This window comes from Capricornis sumatraensis, chromosome X (assembly GCF_032405125.1).
Source record: "Capricornis sumatraensis isolate serow.1 chromosome X, serow.2, whole genome shotgun sequence".
Lineage (NCBI taxonomy): Eukaryota > Metazoa > Chordata > Mammalia > Artiodactyla > Bovidae > Capricornis > Capricornis sumatraensis.
This window is the reverse complement of record NC_091092.1, coordinates 132,126,304-132,151,037: the sequence shown is the minus strand read 5'-3', so window position 1 is coordinate 132,151,037 and position 24,734 is coordinate 132,126,304. Positions and strand designations below refer to the sequence as shown.

Genomic DNA, 24,734 nt, shown 5'->3' with positions numbered 1-24,734 from the left:
TCACAGAATTTTGAAGACATAAAAAGCTATAGCTACTCTATTGGTTTTCATCCATGTATGTCTGGCCATAGAATGCTCCTTATTTAATGAATGCCCAGGTTGTTTTATTTTTTAAGTAAATTCAATTATTTTTTTCAATTAACAACAGTCTTTCTGGGTTTGTTTTGCCCTCATAACTCTGAGTTTAATATATTTCTATATTGTGAAGTGTTATTTGGCATTGAATTTTGATCTCAAAATCATATTGAGTCTGTTTCTCTGCTGAGTAAACACAGGAAACCAGGATTCTCCACTAAATCAAAGCTATGAAATCAAAGACCTCCTTTTCTTCTCGTTGCCACGTGCCTAGCCTGCTCAAACTTTTGGTGCAAGTTGGCACATTTGTTACTATCTGATAAAGAGTAAGACTTGGCCTCCACATGCATACACCTACCTTTGAGTGTCTCCATGTCATAGAAAGTGGCCGCAAACCTGGTAGACCGATGGGATGCTGAGCGAGAGTCTGTGCTGGTGAGACTTTTGAGCTTCAGTCGGCATCTCCATAGCTTCCAGTCCTCGAAGTGTGTGATCTGCAGTAGTTCCTCCAAACCCGAAGCTGCCCTGATCTGCTGCTCAGATCGTTCTAACATTGACCGAGATGCCCGCTTAAAGTGAAACAAACCAAAAAATCTGATTTACAAGCAAGTTACTCAATTTCTACTTTGTCTCAATAACAAGCATTTTTTTGCTAGCACTTACAAATGTAATTGGGCTTCCCTGGTGGCTCAGCTGGTAAAGAATTTGCCTGTAATACTGGAGACCTGGGTTCGATCCCTGGGTTGGGAAGATTCCCTGGAGAAGGGAATGGCTACCCACTCCAGTATTTTGGCCTGGAGAATTCCATGGACTGTATAGTCCATGGGGTCACAAAGAGTCAGACACAACTGAGCAACTTTCACTTTCACAAATGTAAATATAGCTAAAAATTAGATTATCCAAAGGGACACTAGTACCTAGGAAAAATGACAAGTAGTAATTTTGATCCACATTCTGTTCATTTATGATCAATGGAATGACTTATTTCCCCTGGAAATAAATAATAAAGACAACATCGTAGTGGATTGAATGGCAGACATTTAAATGACATGTCCACATCCTAAACCCCAGAACCTGCAAATAAGACTTTTTTGAGAGAAAAGGATCTTTGTAGATGTAATAAAGTTAAGGATCTTGAGATGAGGTCACCCTAGATTATCTGAGTAAACCTTAAATACAAATATAAACATCCTTATAAAAGTCAGAAGAGGGAAGACATGGACACAGAAGAGGAGGATTTGTGAAGACGGAGGGAGAGGTTAAAGTAGCCCAGTCATAAGCCAAGGGTTGCCTAAAGCCACCAGAAGCCCATTACCCACTGAAGCTGAACTCTTGATGGCCTCCACCTTCCAGAGGAGTCCATCAGTTCTGCAGCTTCAGTTTCGTGGGGTTTTTTAAAATTGTTTTTCTTGAGATACAATTTACATATAAGGTAGTGTAGGTTTAAGGTATATAACATATTGAGCTCTTCAACGTCATGTTTTTGGTGCCATTTCTGCAAATATTTGCCATCTGCAGATGTTTACCATCCTGGGATCAACTTTTTATTTTATCAATCATGGCTATAGACTGTAAACTATCTGAAAACATGAATGCAGAAGGTCATTTTACTTGGAAGTCCGGATATGAATGTGAATGTGTGTATGTGTGCATGTTTTAACAAAGGTGCGAGAATCTCGAACATGTTTATGAACTGAGGGAAAGCGCCAACAGAGCAGAAGAACATACGCAGAAGGGAAAGCAGGGACCTAGAGGGGTTGCTGTGGTGTAAGTTCCGGAGGTAAGCAGACAGAGGATGAATGAATGAGAGGGTCTGAAAGAGGAGGCTCACAGAGATGACCCAGGTCTGAAGATCACAGGACTCATTGAGACCTATGGTTTCTCACTTCTTTGGGAAATTTGTCTCAAGGCAGTTTTCTGGGAGCAAGGGGTGGAGGAAGCTTGAAGAGCACAGATGGGGTTTGGGGAATAGACATTGAATTTCAGGAGCATTCTGTAACTGCTTCATTTAAGAAATCTGGGGATGAAATTGAATAACTGCCAATCTCTCTAGCAACTCTGAAATTCAGTGATGTGCTATTAAGGCTCATTTTTCAATAGTTTCTTATTTCATGATTATTCATTGCCTCTTCTACTTGGACACTGTAACTACTTCATATTCAATCCACTCTGTGGAATAAAATTTTGTTATAAGACTGCTTCCCCATGAAAATAATGAAAACAATCAAATAGCAGTTTAAATGCTTTAAAAATTGTACTCTGAGAGGATTTTTATTTATTGAGGCAAATTTCAATTTCAAAATGATAAGGCTTCATAGCTCTTACAAGTTTCAATTCAATCTAAGAAATATCTTCAAATTATCCAACCATGAGAGCTCAGTGGGAAATAATCAAATCTCTGAATTGTATTAAGGCCACTGAAGAGCTCATACAACTTACCTCATCATAAAAAATGAAGTGTTCACTCAAGTATAAGTTATTTAAGCAAACTTTAAGCCTTATAATTTAAAACCTAGTTTGAAATAATTCATAAATTGCAGACAGTTATTTTGCTCTTACAAGTGGAGATACTAAAGATTCAGAATAAGCAGAAAGCTGACAACTAATTCTTTGCGGGGGTAGGAGGTAGGCATATATTTACGAAGGGTCAAGAATGACTACTAACTCCAAGAGGTTTTCTGCATTGGTGGATTTTTGTATAGTTCATTTTATCTGTTTGAACAAGACAAACACAGAATTTAAAAGTGTAAATACAGCCCCCAGTACATATTAAAACTATAGATTTCAATGGTTTTCACTACCAAACATTTGCCAAGTTGCTTATCATTTCTTCCTATTTTCTAATGGAAGTGCTAATCAAAGCTAAAATAATCAGCAAGCACTCAGCAAGAGGAATTGTGGAAGTGTTACCAGATCGCTGCTTTTTGTCACACAGCATCTTTTTATGCGTCTGTGGTCATTAATCTAAGACTGTTAGCAATTTCCCTCCTAAATAAAAAATCATTCTCTGATGTCTTGGCTACCACAAGCCAGTTTCTAAATTGAGACTTAAATTCTTTGTAACAAGATGTACTGTTATTTCAATGCATACTTCTTCCTGCAGACAATAGGAAGTTCTCCTTAATTTCTGACTTCACCTGGCATTCTCTCCAAGGAAGCACGAGCATCTGCCCAGCTCGGGCCCAGGCAGTCATCTAGGCCGAGTCTAACTAAGACAGCAGCCAAGATATCTGGAAAGGTATGGTGGCTGGGTTTGGAGGAGGAATTTGCAAGTGTCCATGTTGTGGGGAAATCAAAAGCATTCTGTACTCCTAATAATTTGAGCTCTCAATTTCCATGCCTCTCCCTCCAAAAAAATATCAAGTCAAAGAACACATTCAAAGAGTGACCAAAGGCATAATTTGGGGACATCAAGGAGCCCCACTGGGAAAAAACAGCAGGAGGTTCATTTTTGTTGGGTAAAGAGTGAGCTTGAGAGTGAGAGGGCTGGAAAGTAAGATTGGGAAGAGAGGTTGGTGGGGTGAGATACTATGTAACAACAGCCACTGAGTGCTGAAGAATTGATGCTTTTGAACTGTGGTGTAGGAGAAGACTCTTGAGAGTCCTTTGGACTGCAAGGAGATCCAACCAGTCCACCCTAAAGGAAATCAGTCCTGAATATTCATTGGAAAGGCTGATGCTGAAGCTGAAACTCCAATCCTTTGGCCAGCTGATGCGAAGAGCTGACTCATTTGAAAAGACCCTGATGCTGGGAATGATTGAAGTGGGAGGAGAAGGGGATGACAGAGGATGAGATGGTTGGATGGCATCACCAACTCAATGAACATGAGTTTGAGTAAACTCTGGGAGTGGGTGATGGACAAAGAAGCCTGGTGTGCTGCAGTCCATGGGGTTGCAAAGAGTGGGACACAACTGAGCGATTGAACTGAACTGAACTGAGGATGGACACAGTCAAGAAGACAACACCAAAGGTTGGTGGGGATGCCCAGCAATGGGGACCCTCATCCATTGCTGATGGGATTGTAAAATGGTGCTGTCACTTTAGAAAAGAGTTCACCAATTCTTTAAAAAGTTAAACTCATGGTATGATCAACTAATTCCACTCCTAAGGATTACTCAAGAGACAGAAAATCGATTACTGGCTTCCTAGGGCTGGAAGTGGGAATCAGGTTAATTGTAAAGGGGCACAAGGGATCTTGGGCTTCTCAGGTGGTGCAGCGGTAAAGAACCTGCCTGCCAGTGCCAGAGATGCAAGAATTCAGGTTGGATCCCTGAGTCAGGAAGATCCCCTGGAGGAGGGATGGCAACAAACACTAGTATTCTTGCCTGGCAAATCCTGTGGACAGAGGAGGCTGGTGGGCTGTAGTCCATGGGGTTGCAAAGAGTCAGATACAATTGAGTGACTGAGAACACACACACACATACACAAGGGATCTTATATGGAGATGGCTGCACCACTCAGTAAGTTTACTAAACATCATTGAATTACTTCAAACAGGTGAATGGTTAAATTTTATAGTATGTAACTTGTATAACAATATAGCGGTTTAAAACAAAAAAGAGGAAGAACTGGAAGCTTAAAGGCCAAACTAGTTGTATCCAGTTTGGGAGGCAATGTAAAATATCAGAGACTTGAACAATGGGATATCACTGGACACCCATTTCACTGGTTTGCTCTTTTGTTTATTTCTTCTCGCTTTGGCCTCAGTCCCCACTGTTCCCTCTGCTGGGAATGCCCTCCACTCTGTCTAGCTAAACCTTTATCAACCAGGTGTTACCTCCATATGGAAACCTCCCCCACGACTCCCACTCCTGCCTGGGTCTGGTCCTTCAATCACATGGATTTCTAGCTCCCCATCCTTTTCCTCAGCACTTACCACCACTGACACTAAAGAATTATTTGCCATTACTTACTTAATGCTTCTCTTCCCCACTGTGTCTTAAGTACCACTGGAGGAGTAATGATATGTTTTATTCCATAGTAATAGGTAGAGCTATGAATTAGGAGGTTGGAATTAACATACACATACACCAACAAGGATCTAGTGTATAGCACAGGGAACTTTACTCAATATTTCTTCTCCTATTAGGGAAAAGAATCTGAAAACGAATAGACATGTATATGTATAACTGAATCATACAACTGTAAACAGTTTGCAAATGAAAACTGATAAAGGATTAATCTCCAGAATATATAAGCAGCTCATACAGCTCAATATTAGCAAAATACACAGCCCAATCAAAAAATAGGCAGAAGACCTAAACAGACATTTCTCCAAAGAAGACATACAAATGACCAATAAACACATGAAAATATGCTCAACATCACTAATCATTAGAGAAATGCAAATATAAACTACAGTGAGGTATCACCTCACACCAGTCAGAATGGCCATCATCAAAAAATCTACAAATAATAAATGCTGGAGAGGGTGTGGAGAAAAAAGAACTGTCCTATACTGTCAGTGGAAATGTAAACTGATACAGCCATTATGGAAAACAGTATGGAGATTCTTTAAAAAACTATAAATAAATCTACCATATGTCCCAGCAACCCCACTACTGGGCACACACTCTGAGGAAACCATAATTGAAAAAGACACATGTACCTCAGTATTCACTGCAGCAGTATTTACTATAGCTGGGACATGGAAGCAACCTAGATACCTATCAATAGGTGAATGGATAAAAAAGATGTGGTAGATATCTACAGTGGAATATTACTCAGCCATAAAAAAGAATGAATTTAAGTCAGTTCTAGTGAGGTACATGAACATAGGGCCTGTTATACAGAGTGAAGTAAGACAGAAAGAGGAAAATAAATATAGCATATTCATGCCTATATATGGAATCCAGAAAAAATGGTACTGATGAACCTACTTGCAGGGAAGGAATGGAGACGCAAATGTAGAGAACAGATTTGCGCACACAGTGGGGGAGGGAGAGTGGGATGAAAGGAGTATCAACATATACACACTATTAGGTGTAAGATGGCTGGCTGATGAGAAGTTACTGTGTAGCACAAGGAGCCCAGCCTGGTGCTCTGTGATGACTTGGAGGGATGGGATGGGGAGACGGGACGGAGGCTAGGGAGGGAGGACAGGTATGTATAATTATGGCTGATTTGCATTGTTGTATGGCAGAAACCAATACAACACTGTAAAAATATTTTTAAATATATTTAAAGAAAAATGGGAAAAAAGTAAAGGGATGTATCAACATTTACCTTAGCATAAAAATAAAAGCTATACGAAGAAAAAATAGTAAGAGCTAAATATTCATTAAATGTATGAATAAATAGAAATGCTACAGAAAGCTTAACCCTGACATTACTGACTTATTTGAACTGCATCACTTATTTTTCAAGGCTCTTCCTCGGAGCATCCTCCTTCCAGGTCCAAATCACCTGCCACTTTTTCCATCAAGCTTTCTATGCTATCCCTAACTTAGACTGTATTTTTAATGAGGATATTACATTTCCCTTATTAGACTATGATCTCCTTGAGGGTAGAATATGTGGTCAGGTTCATCTTTTTAAGTAAGTACTTAATGCATAGCTGATGAAGAAATTTATGAGTAACAAATACACACACACTGGACAAATATTGTGATCAGACCCATGTTTGTGTAATCTGTTTCATCTTTTGTATAGAGCAATGCTTCTCAAAACTTCCTGTGCATACCAGTCACTAGCAATCTTGTCAGAATACAGGTTCTGAGGCAGTAAGTTTGGAGGGAGACTTAGAATGGTGCATTTCTAACAAGTGCCCAGGTGCCTGTGGTTGGTTGGTTGGCCACACTTTGAGAAGTGTTTGTAGCACAGGTCCTCAATCGGCTTCACCTTGAACCTACCTGGGAAGAAACCTCACAGAAAAACACCGATGCTTGGATCCCATCCTCAGAAATTCTTATTTTATGGGTCTAGGTTACAGCTTTGCCATAAGGATTTTTTATTTTTATTTTTTTTGGTCCAGCCTAGGCTTTATTGACTTGCCATACATTCCAGTACATTTGTAGACTGTGGATTCACCTCCCTCCTTGGATTAATTTTTTTAAATTTATTTATTTATTTTAATTGGAAGCTAATTACTTTACAATATTGTTGTGGTTTTTGCCATACATTGACATGAATCAGCCATGGGTGTACCCCATCCTGAACCCCACTCCCCCTCCCTCCCCATCCCATCCCTCTGGGTCATCCCAGTGCACCATACATTGACATGAATCAGCCACGGGTGTACCCCATCCTGAACCCCACCCCCCCTCCCTCCCCATCCCATCCCTCTGGGTCATCCCAGTGCACCATACATTGACATGAATCAGCCATGGGTGTTCCCCATCCTGAACCCCACTCCCCCTCCCTCCCCATCCCATCCCTCTGGGTCATCCCAGTGCACCAGCCCCGACCACCCTGTCTCATGCATCAAACCTGGACTGGCGATCTGTTTCACATATGATAATATACATGTTTCAGTGCTATTCTCTCAAATCATCACACCCTTGCCTTCTCCCACAGAGTCTAAAAGACTGTTCTTTACATCTGTATCTCTTTTTTGCTGCCTCACATATAGGGTCATCATTACCATCTTTCTAAATTCCATATATATGCATTAGTATACTGTACTGGTATTTTTCTTTCTGACTTACTTCACTATGTATAATAGGCTCCAGTTTCATCCACCTCATTAGAACTGATTCAAATGCATTCTTTTTAATGGATGAGTAATATACCATTGTGTATATGTACCACAGCTTTCTTCCATTCATCTGCTGATGGACATCTAGGTTGCCTCCATGTCCTGGCTATTTTAAACAGTGCTGTGATGAACACTGAGGTACATATGTCTCTTTCAATTCTGGTTTCCTTGGTATGAATGCCCAGCTGTGGGATTGCTGGGTCATATGGCAGTTCTATTTCCAGTTTTTTAAGGAATCTCCACACTGTTCTCCATAGTGGCTGTACTACTTTGCATTTTCTCCACACCCTCTCCAACATTTATTGTTTATAGACTTTTTAATAGCAGCCATTCTGACTGGCATGAGATGGTACCTCATTGTGGTTCTGATTTACATTTCTCTGATAATGAGTGATGTTGAGCATCTTTTCATGTCTTTGTTAGCCATCTATATGTCTTCTTTGGAGAAATGTCTGTTTAGTTCTTTGGCCATTTTTTTGATTGGGTCATTTATTTTTCTGGAATTGAGCTGCAGGAGCTGCTTGTATATTTTTGAGATTCTTTGTCAGTTGCTTCATTTGCTATTATTTTCTCCCATTCTGAAGGCTGTCTTTTCACCTTGCTTATAGTTTCCTTCGTTGTGCAAAAGCTTTTAAGTTTAATTAGGTCCCATTTGTTTATTTTTGCTTTTGTTTCCATTACTCTGGGAGGTGGATCATAGAGGATCCTGCTGTGATTTATGTCAGAGAGTGTTTTGCCTATGTTTTCCTCTAAGAGTTTTATAGTTTCTGATCTTACGTTTAGATCTTTAGTCCATTTTGAGTTTATTTTTGTGTATGGTGTTAGAAAGTGTTCTAGTTTCATTCTAGTTTCATTCATTTCTCATTCTTTCATTCTTGACCAGTTTTCCCAGCACCTCTTATTAAAGAGATTGTCTTTTCTCCATTGTATATTCTTGCCTCCTTTGTCAAAGATAGGTGCGTGGATCTACCTCTGTGGTTTCTATTTTATTCCATTGATCTATATTTCTGTCTTTGTGCCAGTACCATACTGTCTTGATGACTGTAGCTTTGTAGTATAGTCTGAAGTCAGGCAGGTTGATTCCTCCAGTTTCATTCTTCTTTCTCAAAATTGCTTTGACTATTTGAGGTTTTTTTGTATGTCCTTACAAATTGTGAAATTATTTGCTCTAGTTCTCTGAAAAATACTGTTGGTAGGTTGCTTTGGGTAGTATACTCATTTTCACAATATTGATTCTTCTTATCCATGAACATGGTATATTTCTCCATCTATTTGTGTCATCTTTGATTTCTTTCATCAGTGTTTTATAGTTTTCTATATATAGGTCTTTTGTTTCTTTAGGTAGCTTTATTTCTAAGTATTTTATTCTTTTCATTGCAATGGTGAATGGAATTGTTTCCTTAATTTCTCTTTCTGTTTCCTCATTGTTAGTGTATAGGAATGCAAGCGATTTCAGTATGTTAATTTTATATCCTGCAACTTTACTATATTCATTGATCAGCTCTAGTAATTTTCTGGTGGAGTCTTTAGGGTTTTCTATGTAGAGGATCATGTCATCTGCAAACAGTGAGAGTTTTACTTCTTCTTTTCCAATCTGGATTTCTTTTTTTTTTCTTCTTCTTCTTCTTCTCTGATTGATGTGGCTAAAACTTCCAAAACTATGTTGAATAGTAGTGGTGAGAGTGGGCACCCTTGGATTGTTCCTGATTTCAGGGGAAATGCTTTCAGTTTTTCACCATTGAGGATAATGTTTGCTGTGGGTTTATCATATATGGCTTTTATTATGTTGAGGTATGTTCCTTCTATTCCTGCTTTCTGGAGGGTTTTTATCATAAGTGGATGTTGAATTTTGTCAAAGGCTTTCTCTGCATCTATGAGATAATCATATGGTTTTTATCTTTCAATTTGTTAATGTGGTGTATCACATTGATTAATTTGTGAATACTGAAGAATTCTTGCATCCCTGGGATAAAGCCCACTTGGTGATAATGTATGATCCTTTCAATATGTTGTTGGATTCTGTTTGCTAGAATTTTGTTAAGGATTTTTGCATCTATGCTTATCAGTGATATTGGCCTGTAGTTTTCTTTTTTTGTGGCATCTTTGTATGGTTTTGGTATTAGGGTGATGGTGGCCTCATAGAATGAGTTTGGAAGTTTACTTTCCTCTGCAATTTTCTGGAAGAGTTTGAGTAGGATAGGTGTTAGCTCTTTGCCATGAGGATTTTTTTAAAACTTCCCTACCGGTTGCTAGTCTTACAGGAAGCTGGGTGAAAGATACACAGGCTATCCTCCAGGTTACCTTTGCAACTTTTTATAATTATTTCAAAATAAAGTTTCTTTAAGAAATCTTCCCAAGTGATTTGTAGGAGAAATACTCATTTCGGGGATGGTGCATGCTGGCTTAAAGGCCTGCATGAGTGCCTGAGCTCTGTACAAGTTCACCGAGTAAGGGATAAATGGTAGATGTATGCTGAGAAATAGTCTTATTCTTTAAACTCCTTCGAGTTATACCTTGGCTTCAAAACACTGGGATGAATATCTGGCTGAACTGGATTTTCTAAGCCTTTTTTTTTTTTTTAACTCAAGTCACTGGATTGTTTGTGGCCCACTTCCCAATCTGAATGACTTTTTCAAGATGGAAGACCAACAAAACTGTTTCCCAGGCTAAAACAAGGGTATCAGCTGTCTTATATGAGACCATTCTAGATGACAGGGGAAAAAACTGCTACAGTCCCCAAGGAGCCAAGACAACCTATCTCCAGAACAGAATTAAAAGTAACACGTACTGCTTTAGGGCTTCTCAGGTGGCATTAGTGGTAAAGAACTCACCTGCCAATCCAGGAGACCTAAGAGACACAGGTTGGATCCCTGGGTCAGAAAGATCCTCTGGAAAATGGAATGGCTACCCACTCCAGTATTCTGGCCTGGAGAATCCCATGAACAGAGGAGCTTGATGAGCTACAGTCAATAGGGTTGCAGAGTCGGACATGACTGAAATGACTTAGCATGACACAGCATTGCTTTAACTTACTGGAATTTACCAGGGAATAGTAAATTCTAATCCTTCCACATGGCAGTCTAGAAACTATTTGAAGGAAAATAAAAATTAGAATATAAATACATTGCCAAGAGGAATGGGCATGGCTTGGGAGTACGCGGCTGAGTTCCATTCCTGGCTCTGAGCTGTCAGAGCCCAGCTATTGCCAAAAGTTATTCTTGGGTCCCATTCTCTTAAGAATCCTCCTGTTCTAGGTATGAAAAAGGAGACCAGTTTTGCAATATTCCCCACTGGATCTCTCAGGAACTGTGGGTCTGTGTTTCTAAGCCTTTTCAAAACTGATGATGCTACTTTGTCAAACTGTATTGGCAGCTTGTCTTCAGGAAGTTTAGTGATACAGGGGTGGGGTAGAGAGAATTTGTATTTTTGGAAGATCCACAAGATCCACAAGCTTCAGAGTGCACTGTGGAGGGAACACATTTCACGTGACTTTCCCTGGATTTGCTTTGGGATTTATAAGTGTTGCCTGGGGAACCAGTCCTCTGCCTATTGGTCTCTGGAGTTAAGGGAACCACTGTTAGCTATTTATTTCCCTTTGCAGTGGGTTTAGGGAGGTGGATCCTGTTGCAAGACAAATAATTCCATGCTCCTTTCACCTCTCAGCAAACTTCTGTTTGACTGGAAAAGCATTTCATCTTTAGCTTGATGTTTAAGGCTTAGTCCAAACCACCAACTTTTCTCTGATTTGGGGTCCAAGTTACACCATCATGTTCCCAGCTGTCCACAGATACTGTTCCCCAACACCTCTTCCCTTTTCTCACTCCCCCCGCCTGTCAAGGAACCCACCCAGGCCATGTTAGACTCAGGAGGCCAAACTGAAGTTGTGTGCCTTTGCCTCCTGTAGCTCTCAAGTGGACATTGCATCCCCTAAAAGGAAGCTTTGCCTGATACTGGAAACCACTCTGTGGTCTGGACAGATGGCTGACTGGAGAGGGGAGGGCAATGGATGAGAATGGCTTAAAATTGGCTTTGAGTGGTAGAGCAGTCTGCAAAACATGCTGGCAGTTTCTTACAAAGTTCAACAGACAGTCGCCATATGACCCAGCAGTCCCACTCCTGGGAATTTATCCTTGAGAAGCAAGAATGTAGATTCACCCAAAAACCTTGACATGAATGTTTACACTAGCTTTCCTTGAAAGAGCTAAACAACTTGGAAACAACCAGGATGTCATTCAGTATGTGAACAGTTGCTTAGGCAAACTGTGCTACACCCATCCTATGGAATATGACTTAGCCATAAAAAGGAATGAATGGCTGGTATGTACAGCAACTTGGATGGATCTCAAAGGCATTAGGAGTGAAAGAAGCAAGTCTGAAAAGGTTACTGATGGTATGATTCCATTAATAACATTCTCAAAAATCCAGGATGATAGTGATGGAGAACAGAGCAGAGGTTGCCAGAGGCTGGGAGGAGGGTATGATTATGAAAGGGTTGTTGTTGTTCAGTCGCTAACTTGTGTCCGACTCTTTGCAACCCCATGGACTGCAGCATGCCAGGATTCCCTGTCCTTCACTATCTCCCAGAATTTGCTCAAACTCTCGTCCATTGAGTCGGTGATGCCATCCTCTGTCGTCCCCTTCTCCTCCTGCCTTCAATCTTTCCCAGCATCAGGGTCTTTTCATAATGAGTTGGCTCTTTGCATCAGATGGCCAAAGTACTGGAGCTTCAGCTTTAGCATCAGTCCTTCCAGTGAATATTCACGGTTGATTTCCTTTAGGATTGACTGGTTTGATCTCCTTGTAGTCCAACAGACTCTCAAGAGTCTTCGCCAACACTATAGTTCAAAAGCATCAATTCTTTGGTGCTCAGCCTTCTTTATGATCCAACTCTCACATCCATACATGACTACTGGAAAAACCAATAACTTTGACTATACAGACCTCTGTAGTCAAAGTGATGTTTCTGCCATTTAATATGCTGTCCAGGTTCATCATAGTTTTCCTTCCAAGGAGCAAGCATCTTTTAATCTCGTGGCTTCAGTCACCATCTGGAATGATTTTGGAGGCCAAGAAAATAAAATCTGTCACTGTTTCCACTTTTCCCCATCTATTTGCCATGAAGGGATGGGACTGCATGCCATGATCTTAGTTTTTTGAATGTTGAGTTTTAAGCCAGATTTTTCACTCTACTCTTTCACCATCATCAAGAGGCTCTTTAGTTCCTCTTTTCTTTCTGCCATTTGAGTGGTATCATCTGCATATCTGAAGTTGTTGATATTTCTCCCAACAATCTTGATTCAGCTTGTGATTCACCCAGCCTGGAATTTAGCATGATATACTCTGTATAAAAGTTAAATAAGCAGGGTGACAATATACAGCCTTGACATACTTCTTTCCAAATTTTGAACCAGTCCATTGTTCCATGTCCAGTTCTAACTGTTGCATCTTGACCTGCATGCAGGTTTCTCAGGAGGCAGGTCAGGTGGTCTGGTATTCCTATCTTTTTACCAAGTTTCCACAGTTTGTTGTGATACACACAGTCAAAGGCTTTAATGTAGTCAATAAGGCAGAAGTAGATGTTTTTCTGGAATTCCTTTGCTTTTTCAATGATCCAACAGATATTGGCAATTTGAATTCTGGTTCCTCTGCCTTTTCTAGATGCAGATTGACATCTGGAAGTTCTCATTTCACATAACGTTGAGACCTAGCTTGGTGAATTTTGAGTATTACTTTGCTAGCATGTAACATGAGTGCAATTATGTGGTAGTTTGAACATTACAGAAGCAGAAGATATTAAAAAGAGGTGGCAAGAATACACAGATCTGTACAAAAAAGATCTTCACGACCCAGATAATTATGATGGTGTGATCACTCACCTAGAGCCAGACATCCTGAAATGTGAAGTCAAGTGGGCCTTAGGAAGCATCACTACAAACAAAGCTAGTAGAGGTGATGGAATTCCAGTGGAGCTATTTCAAATTCTGAAAGATGATCCTGTGAAAGTGCTGCACTCAATATGCCAGCAAATTTGGAAAAGTCAGCAGTGGCCACAGGACTGGAAAAAGTCAGTTTTCATTCCAATCCCAAAGAAAGGCAATGCCAAAGAATGCTCAAACTACCGCACAATTGCACTCATCTCACACACTAGTAAAGTAATACTTAAAATTCTCCAAGCCAGGCTTCAGCAATACATGAACCATGAACTTCCAGATGTTCAAGCTGGCTTTAGAAAAGGCAGAGGAACGAGATCAAATTGCCAACATCTGCTGGATCATCGAAAAAGCAAGAGAGTTCCAGAAAAACATCTACTTCTGCTTTATTGACTATGCCAAAGCTGTTGACTGTGTGGATCACAATAATCTGTGGAAAATTCTGAGAGAGATGGGAATACCAGACCACCTGACCTGCCTCTTGAGAAATCTGTATGCAGGTCAGGAAGCAACAGTTAGAACTGGACATGGAACAACAGACTGGTTCCAAATAGGAAAAGGACTACATCAAGGCTGTATATTGTCACCCTGCTTATTTAACTTCTATGCAGAGTACATCATGAGAAATGCTGGGCTGGAAGAAGCACAAGCTGGAATCAAGATTGCTGAGAGAAATATCAATAACCTCAGATATGCAGATGACACCATCCTTATGGCAGAAAGTGAAGAAGAACTAAAGAGCCTCCTGATGAAACTGAAAGAAGAGAGTGAAAAAGTTGGCTTAAGTCTCAACATTCAGAAAACTAGGATCATGGCATCCGGTCCCATCACTTCATAGGAAATAGATGGGGAAACAGTGGAAACAGTGGCTGACTTTATTTTTGGGGGCTCCAAAATCACTGTAGATGGTGATTGCAGCCATGAAATTAAAAGACACTTACTCCTTAGAAGGAAAGTTATGACCAACCTTGATAGCATATTGAAAAGCAGAGACATTACTTTGTCAACAAAGGTCCATCTAGTCAAGGCTATGGTTTTTCCAGTGGTCATGTATGGATGAGATAGTTGGACTATAAAGAAAGCTGAGCACCAAAGAATTGATGCTTTTAAACTGTGGTGTTGGAGAAGACTCTTGAGAGTCCCTTGGACTGCAAGGAGTTCGAATCAGTCCATCCTAAAGGAGATCAGTCCTGGTGTTCATTGGAAGGACTGATGTTGAAGCTGAAACTCCAATACTTTGGCCACCTGATGCAAAGAGCTGACTCATTGGAAAAGACTCTGATGCTGGGAAAGATTGAGGGCAGGAGGAGAAGGGGACGACAGACGATGAGATGGTTGGATGGCATCACCAACTCAATGGACATCGGTTTGGTGGACTCCGGGAGTTGGTGATGGACAGGGAGGCCTGGCGTGCTGCGGTTCATGGGGTCGCAAAAAGTTGGACACGACTGAGTGACTGCACTGCACTGAACTGAACATTACTTGGTATTGCCTTTCTCTGGGGTTGGAATGAAACGTGACCTTTTCCAGTCCTATGGCCACTGCTGACTTTTCCAAATTTGCTGGTATATTGAGTGCAGCACTTTAACAGCATCATCCTTTAGTATTTGAAATAGCTCAGCTGGAATTCCATCACCTCCACTAGCTTTGTTTGTAGTTATGCTTCCTACGACCCACTTGATTTCACACTCCAGGATATCTGCCTTTAGGTGAGTGACCACACCATTTTGGTTATCCAGGTCATAAGATCTTTTTTGTATAGTTCTACTGTGTATTCTTGCCATCTCTTCTTAATCTCTTCTGCTTCTGTTAGATCCTTGCCATTTCTGTCCTTTATGGAGCCCATCTTTGCACGAAATATTCCCTTGGTATCTCCAATTTTCTTGAAGAAATCTCTAGTCTTCCCCATTACATTGTCTTCCTCTATTTCTTTGCATTGTTCACTTAAGAAGGCTTTCTTATCTTTCCTTGCTATTCTCTGGAACTCTGCATTCAGTTGGGTATATATTTCCCTTTCTCCTTTGCCTTTTGTTTCTGTTCTTTTCTCAGCTATGTGTAAAGTCTCCTCAGACAACCACTTTGCTGCCTTGCATTTCTTTTTCTTTGGGATGGTTTTGGTCACTTGCCTCCTGTACAATGTTATGAACTTCCATTCACAGTTCTTCAGGCATTCTGTCTACCAGATCTAATCCCTTGAATCTATTCATCACCCCTACTGTTTAATCATAAGGGATTTGATTTAGGTCATACCTGAATGGCCAGTGGTTTTCCATACTTTCTTCAGTTTAAGCCTGAATTTTGCAATAAGGAGCTGATGATCTGAGCCACAGTCAGCTCCCGGTCTTGTTTTTGCTGACTGTGTAGAGCTTCTCCATCTTTGGCTGCAAAGAATATAATCAATCTCATTTCGTTATTGACCACCTGGTGATATCCATGTGCAGAGTCATCTCTTGTGTTGTTAGAGGGTGTTTGCTATAACCAGTGTGTTCTCTTGGCAAAACTCTATTAGCTTTTGCCCTGCTTGATTTTGTACTCCAAGGCCAAACTTGCCTTTTACTCCAGGTATCTCTTGACTCCTTACTTTTGCATTCCAGTCCCTTATGATGAAAAGATCATCTTTTTTGGTGTTGGTTCTAGAAGGTCTTGTGGGTCTTCACAGAACCATTTGAATTCAGCTTCTGCAGCATTGCTGATTGGGGCATAGATTGAAGAGTAGCATAAAGGAATTTTTTCTGTATCTTGATTATGGTGGTGGTCATAGAAATCTGTGTTAAAATTCACAGAACAGCACATGAAATGGGAAAAATGATCATCTTTGCCATAGAATAACTTTAAAAACATAAAGTAAGCTGGCTTTGAATCCAGGCACTGTTCCTTTTTAGCTATTTGACTGAGGGCGAATTACTGAATTTCCTTAAGTCATGGTTTCCTCATTTCAGAATGCAAAGCTTCTCATATCACTGATGTGGAGATTACTGAGGGCCATAAGTAGGAAAGGGTCAGATACAGAGGAGGCATGCGCTAACATTCACTGCCTTCCCTTCCTTTCTCAGGGGTGGGGCATCTGGTACTGTGTTGGGGTTCAGAGGTGTTTCGTGGGCCTTGATTTCCCTGAGCAACTTGAGTTGAGTTTGGAAAGAGCAAGATAGGGCCACCCCAATCATAGTAAATAAAAATTTAAAAGAGAAGAGCTTTTGCAGGGTAAATATCTTTAAAAAATATTTCTGGGATGTATTTTCAGATGAAATGCTAATTTTCAAGTATCTACCCAGGCTTACATAGGTCTTTACAGATGAGTGAAGGAAAAACCACCCACTTCTTAAACCTCTGTGCTTTGTCATTAGAGTCCAGCCTTCCCCATTACAGATGACACCTAATTGTGTGGGCCATGCCAACTGAGGGCAGGGAGGAGAATGCACACTTGCTTGTAATGACTTAGATGGAGCCAGCTGAAGGCCTGGTCCTGCTGCTCTGAAATCTAGAAACATGGCCCTTTGGTGGGGCCTCACGCTACTGGTGGTTCTTTGACTCATGCAGGTCTATATTTAAATGTATAAATGTGAGAAACCAGGGTGTTTAATTAAACTTGGACTAAGGAAAGGAACTACAGACTCACAGAAAGTATAAATGTGTGTATGTGTACATTTGTGCGAGTGTTTGTGCATAGCTATCTGGGTATTTTAAGGGGATACTAGACGGCTAAGGTGTCTGGGACTTCTACATCCTCCAATTTGGTGAGTATCGCAGGACGGTTTCTCCCCAGCCAAATTGTCTAGCATGCAGGAAAGGGCGTATGCTTCCCTTTACATGTTTTAAATTCATGCTCCATTCTAACATCTCTGCTCTGACTGGATGCATCTATGCTTAGGACATGTGGGGGGAAATTCGTGTGGGATGTGCTTGAGTGGCAAAACTCTAAAAGGATGCTCTGAATAACCTCAGGAGAATATATCCCTAAGATCTGTTACAGTCTTTTTATCACTGATCTCAGAGATGAAGGGCCCAACATCTAAGGAAACAACGCGAAGCCTTTATGGTAATAAAGTTCAGTTCAGTCGCTCAGTCGTGTCCGACTCTTTGCAACCCCATGGGCTGCAGCATTCCAGGCCTCCCTGTCCATCACCAACTCCCAGAGTTCACTCAGACTCACGTCCATCGAAGTCAGTGATGCCATCCAGCCATCTCATCCTCTGTCGTCCCCTTCTCCTCCTGCCCCCAATCCCTCCCAGCATCAGAGTCTTTTCCAATGAGTCAACTCTTCGCATGAGGTGGCCAAAGTACTGGACTTTCAGCTTTAGCATCAGTCTTTCCAAAGAACATCCAGGACTGATCTCCTTTAGAATGGACTGATTGGATCTCCTTGCAGTCCAAGGGACTCTCAAGAGTCTTCTCCAACACCACAGTTCAAAAGCATCAATTCTTCGGCACTCAGCTTTCTTCACAGTCCAACTCTCACATCCATACAGACCACTGGGAAAACCATAGCCTTGACTAGATGACCTTTGTTGGCAAAGCAATGTCTCAGGTTTTGAATATGCTATCTAGGTTGGTCATAACTTTCCTTCCAAGGAGTAAGCGTCTTTTAATGTCATGGCTGCAATCACCATCTACAGTGATTTTGGAGCCCCAAAAAATAAAGTCAGCCACTGTTTCCACTGTTTCCCCATCTATTTCCCATGAAGTGATGGGACCAGATGCCATGATCTTCATTTTCTGAATGTTGAGCTTTAAGCCAAATTTTTCATTCTCCCCTTTCACTTTCATCAAGAGGCTTTTTAGTTCTTCTTCACTTTCTGCCATAAGGGTGGTGTCATCTGCATATCTCAGGTTATTGATATTTCTCCCAGCAATCTTGATTCCAGCTTGTGCTTCTTCCAGCCCAGCATTTCTCATGATGTACTCTGCATAGAAGTTAAATAAGCAGGGTGACAATATACAGCCTTGATGTAGTCCTTTTCCTATTTGGAACCAGACTGTTGTTCCATGTCCAATTCTAACTGTTGCTTCCTGACCTGCATATAGGTTTCTCAAGAGGCAGGTCAGGTGGTCTGGTATTCCCATCTCTTTCAGAATTTTCCACAGTTTATTGTGATCCACACAGTCAACAGCTTTGGCGTAGTCAATAGAGCAGAAGTAGATGTTTTTCTGGAACTCTCTTGCTTTTTCGATGATCCAGCAGATGTTGGCAATTTGGTCTCGTTCCTCTGCCTTTTCTAAAGCCAGCTTGAACATCTGGAAGTTCATGGTTCATGTATTGCTGAAGCCTGGCTTGGAGAATTTTAAGTATTACTTTACTAGTGTGTGAGATGAGTGCAATTGTGTGGTAGTCTGAGCATTCTTTGGCATTGCCTTCCTTTGGGATTGGAATTAGTTTATTGTCAAAAACAATTTCACTGCCTCCACCTGTCTCCCCCAAGAGAAGAGTATGTTTCTCAGCCCCACTGACGTTGGGCCACGTGACCTGCTTCGACCAATAGGATGTTATAAGACATGATGCAAGCAGAGTGTTGAAATGCATTTGTGACTACACAGCTCTCCTACACTTCTGCCATCACTGCAAGTATGTGTCCCTTCTGGCCCACTGATCCAGGCAGATGAGAGTCACGGGGGGCAGACCCATACTCAACCTGTAGTTTCAGCCTTGATCCTGACTTCCAGCTCAGCCACAGTAATGCTGGTTATCAATGTTTTGAACGATTGAAATTTGGACTGGATGGTCACATTGCATTATTGTGACTCCTACAGCCGTATGTCAGCCTAAGTAAAACATAATCTGCTGGGTGGACAGAGGATCTTTATGTCAAACCTCATCTTCCTTTTTATTAGGCAGCCCTGGTGGCTCAGATGGTAAAGTGTCTGTCTACAATATGAGAGACCTGGGTTCGATCCCTGGGTTGGGAAGATTCCCTGGAGAAGGAAATGGCAATCCACTCCAGCCTCTTGCCTTGAAAATCCCATGGACAGAGAAGCTTGGGGCAGGCTACTATCCATGGGGTTGCAAAGAGTTGGGAACGACTGAGCGACTTCACTTGCCATGCAACTGGCAGTCAGCCCAGGATGCTTAATTTTCCTCTTTCTCCTAATGATGCAGTGGTCCCATGTCAGCACCCACAGCTTTCCTCTTCCTCATCTACAACCTCTGCATTGTCTGAGATGCCCAGTGTTCTCCAGTCTTGCTGTGACAGGATAGTTATGAAGCAAGTTATGAACAGTTCTTTTCAGAGGGTCTCTTATACAGATGAACTCAGGGAATTCCTTCAATCAAAATCACACTCTTGCCAACTCCCTGCAGAATGGAACCATAAGTAACAAAATCTCTGCCATCGCAATATTCGACATGTCATTTTCTTTCTCCAGAAATAATTTCAGGCAAACCTAGATTTTAGGAAAGCAATACTTTTCTCAAAGATAGGAGTGGTATAATTATTTAGATGACAATGAATGACAGAAAGAGACTCATTAAAACTTTCATTATTACCTAAGGTTTCAGGCACTAAAATTATCCTTCTCACAGGCCAAGTTGAGCTCCTTGGCTGCTGGTAAGACATGCAAATAACTGAGACATCTTTATTTTATAAAAATGTCATTTCCAGTCATGTGCCTGGCACACGGTAGACATTCCACAAATGTTCACTGAACTGAATGTACAGCTTGCCTTTTCCAGGAAAAAGGATCCTCCTGAGCAGCATAAAGAAACCCAAGTGTCTTCCTTTCCTCCATGATTCTACCCCAGTGTCCAACCACAGTCACCTCCCATCTCAGTGGTATGTTCAGAAACACTTAGAATCGACCAGAGTTGTGTGGGTTAGTCATGAATACTAATCACTAAATAGTTCCAGCTTTCTACCTTCTGAGCACAGGGAAGGCTTGCACTTTCTGGCCCCTGGTTGTTGGATGGGGCCAGGGGGTCTAAGAGGTTGTGACCAGAAGTGATGTGTCCTACCCTATACACAAGCAAATAAAAAATGTCAAGTCCTGATACAGTCTATGAAGAAGATAGACACAGATCAGGTTTTGCCAACTATGACCTGTGGGTCAAATCCAGCCTGCAGTCTCTTTTTGTATGGTCTGTGAGCTAAGAATTCCTTCCTATAATTTTAAATTATTGCAACAAATAAGAAGACTATTTCGTGATGCATGGAAATGATACACAATTCAAATTTCAGTGTCCATGAAGTTTTACTAGAACACAGCCACACTCTGGGTGATTGTTGTTGTTGTCCAGTCACTAAGTCATGTCTGACTCTTCACGACCCCATGGATGCAGCACAGCAGGCTTGCCTTCCCATCTCCTGGAGCTTGTTCAGACTCATGTCCATTTGAGTCGGTGAGGCCACCAACCGTCTCATCCTTTCTATGTGATATGCCCAGGCTATTTCTCCAACCTCAGAAGCTGCAGTTCTGGCCTCCACTTTCCCTACTCCAGCCACACTGGCCCCTGGCTGATACCTAAACACGCAAGACCACGCCCTTCCCTCACCACAACCACTGCCCCCTCACTTCCTCCAGAGGTCTACACAAATGAAAGGAAATCAGAGAAGTCTCCCCCAACCCATCCCTCTGTGTCTGTCCCCTTCTTGATTTTCTTCATGGCACAAAGAACAAATGTCTCATCTCACCTCATCTCAATCATATTCCCAACTGTGGATAGTTTCCCAGCATCTCTGCTAATCTCAAGGGGTGGGAAAGAGCTGAGCTCAGAAATGTGCCCGGAAACAATGTTACTGCCACATGTGGCCCTCTTTCTTGAGTGCCTCTAGGCCACTGTGGTTACCATAAACATGCCTGGGAGTTCCAGAGCACCCTACGTTACACTCTACAAGGAAGCACGCACGTGTCCAAATACTACATTTTCATTCCACAAACTGTCTTTTAAGCTTGTCCCAAGAGCGGTTCCTTAATCAAATTCACTCAACATGCAGCTTTCATGTGATTTTTTTCTAGAGCTTTTAAGGGTCTATACTAAATGTTAATCCACAAGTCCAAATCAGATTTTTCAAAATAAAAACATAAGTCATACATGGAAGTACTATATTCATGCTGTAAGATACAGGGGGTTTACTATATCCTGAATAGTAATAACAGGCTCAAGTGATATAAAGGTTTCCCCACCAGTTAAAAGTGACTGACTAGGCGAGAAGACCTCTGTGTACAGAAGCATGTAATTCAATACATTTACCTATATGGTCATAAACGAAGAAGAAATTAATGGAAAACATTTCAAATATCCTTTGTGCCAAGGACTATGCCTGAGAGGAAACCGGACATGAGCTCACCAGGCCATCTGACTAGCAGCAAAGTCAAGGGACTTCCTTGCGCGTGACCTGCGGAGGCCAGTGAGGGCCAGTCTGCTTCCTGGAGTTAAATATGGAAGGCGCACCTCAGTCTTTGTTATTCAATTACCTCTAGAGATAATTTCAGGGGAAGACAAGTGACACAAGGTTATAAATTTGTGAGCCATGTGGCTTCTCATGGAAGTTAGAGGTGCCCTACATTCCTGTGGATCTTGGACTTGTTCCAGTCTTAGGCAGAGTCTGAATGACTCTACCACTCAACAATATTCTCCTGCCAGTGAGGTTATGAAAGAGGGGGCTGGAAGGTAGCACAGGGGAGAAGGAAACCAATTTTGTCAGAAAAGAGTTAGCCAAACCTGACCCGGAATGAACCCTTTGTCACTTCTATTGGTATGTCTGCCTCAGTGACTTTGAAAAGATTTATGGCAGATGGCTTCCCTTAGTGACTTAAGGGGGTCCAAGATTCCTGGTGACAAGAAATGCTCATCAAATATACTAGAAATAGTACTGGCCAGAAGATGGATGCAAATGACAGGACAGTGAGGTTGCAGATATTTATTAATCAAAAGCCCAGAGAGTGTACACTGCTGTAGCCAAGGTTATCATATACAGATATGAGACCAGGTGGATAGAGGGTCCTAGAGTTGTGCACTGCACACCCTATGCAACTGTACATGACTACCCCAACATATATAAAAGCTGGAGAGAACAGACAGAAATAAATCCCATATCTAGATGGTTACTTTGATTATACTAGTGAGTCAGAAAGAGGGACTGGGTTAATCTTATTTCTAGAAGAAAATATATTCTGCTCAGATTGAAAAACTTATCAGCTAAACAGTAGATTTGAGTTGAGACTTTCCAGCAGATTTTTCTCAGTTCACAAATTCCAGGCACTGCTGCCCCCAAACAGCTAAGTAAGTAGCGAGACTAATGAAATCAGGAGGTCTTATACTCAAATGGCAGTGAGCACAACTGTCGGGGGTACTGGCAGCCGTTTGCACAGTTACTGCAGGAAAAGGAATATTCACAGACTCGTATAACTGTACTACAGGCACTGCTAGTCTAAGCTGAAAAAACAGCAGAATGTTCAAGGCTAGAAAGTGAAGACTGGGTGAAGGGCAACCCTTCAGAAAAAGAGGTAGTCAGAAGAGAGGAAGGCTAGAGATCACACTCATGGACCGGCCACCAAGGAGGACCCTGGACACATCTTGGAATAAATGAAATAGTTTTATCTCAACAAGCACAAAATACATTCATATTCCAGTGTCCAAACTATTACCACCCTGAATATGCTTTCATGGTAAATTTTGATTTAAACAAGAAGAACATTAAGAAACATATTTCTTCTTGGATTTTTCTCTTAAGAGAAAATTATGGGGGAAAAAAAAAGTATAATAATCAGTACAATGTACCTCCTGAGCCTTCACCACCCACTCACATCTGTGCCCAAACTTCTGTGTAACTGTATGCACGTCTTTTCTTCACATCAGAAAGATTTAATTGAGCTAGGTGTTGGGTCTAAGCTCACTATACAGAGCTTCCCTTTTTGAAGGCAATCTGGATATATATGAAAAAAATTGCTAATGGTATCACTAAGCATTAACACTGCATGTTCCCTGTGTGAAGATGTATTTTCTATCACATTCAAATTCAACAGCTTTCTTCCAGTGCCCTAGTAAGTATACTGTTTAATACAATCAATAAAACTGCTGGCAGTAAATCTGAAACTTTTTTTGGCCATGTCACATGGCTTGTGGGATCTTAGTTCCCTGACCAGGGATTGAACTTGGGCCCTTGGCAGTGACAGCACTGAGTCCTAACCACTGGACCACCAGGGAAGTCCCTGAAACATTTAAAACCTCACTGTGCCCAGGACAACTGAAGACTTGTGTCTTTGCTGTTTAAAAGAGCTGAACAACCTAAAGAATGTGACTTCTTTCCAACTATTCAGTCTCCTCTTATACCGAGGCAACTGAAGTTTCAAAGTAAAATGAAAATATTTTAAAACCCCATGTGGGGCCTAGGATTCCTGAGTTTTGTGGACTTAAAAACAGCTGAACAGCCTGAAAAGCCTTACTTACTTCAAACAAGTCTCATTTTATCTCTGTCCCTGAGGCTCAAAATGGGATTCCAGTTTACCTGCAATCTGCCACTGAGATCCCAACTCCAGGCTGGTGGCACTGTAGTGGAGCTGAACGACTGTGATCCCTCTCATGTCCGTTTGGAATTTGGAAAGTTGGAAAGGTGTTGCTTGCTGGCAAGGTGGCTCTCCACCTCTAACACAGAGGTCAGTCTTCCCAGAAATATGGTGTATCTCTTTCTCTACTGTATGTACATCTGTGCTTTATACATAAGAGTAAGACGTTTTCATCCCCAAGGACAATTTTCCCCTGTTGGGGGCGATATCACCCTTACTGAAAATGCACGTCCTAACAACAGCTACAAAACCTCAAGTTCACATTGATTGTTCATGGCCAGAGATTCTTAAATCAATAATGATTGAGCACCACTTTGGTCAAAGCAATTATATCTTAACCATTTTCAAAATCAAAAGCTGAGAACAACAATATAACTGTGAAATGCATAAAACAGGGTGAAATCATGCTCAGTCAGTCACATCCCAGTTAATTTTTTTGTATTACTCTCAATTCATTGGGTTCTATTTGATGCTTACTAATAGAATCCAACATTCGATTATGGCTGAGTTTTACACACATTTCAAAAAGCAAAGGACC

General features: G+C 41.3%; 1 protein-coding gene across 1 annotated transcript in view; it reads right to left on the bottom strand.

Moving 5' to 3' along the window:
• Window positions 1–24,734, bottom strand: part of VEGFD (vascular endothelial growth factor D) — a 41,042-nt gene that overhangs the window by 15,629 nt on the left and 679 nt on the right. The window contains exon 2 of the mRNA XM_068962976.1: window positions 434–644. Within this exon, the coding sequence (XP_068819077.1) occupies window positions 434–644 (211 nt within the window). The remainder of the gene's footprint in view (window positions 1–433; window positions 645–24,734) is intronic.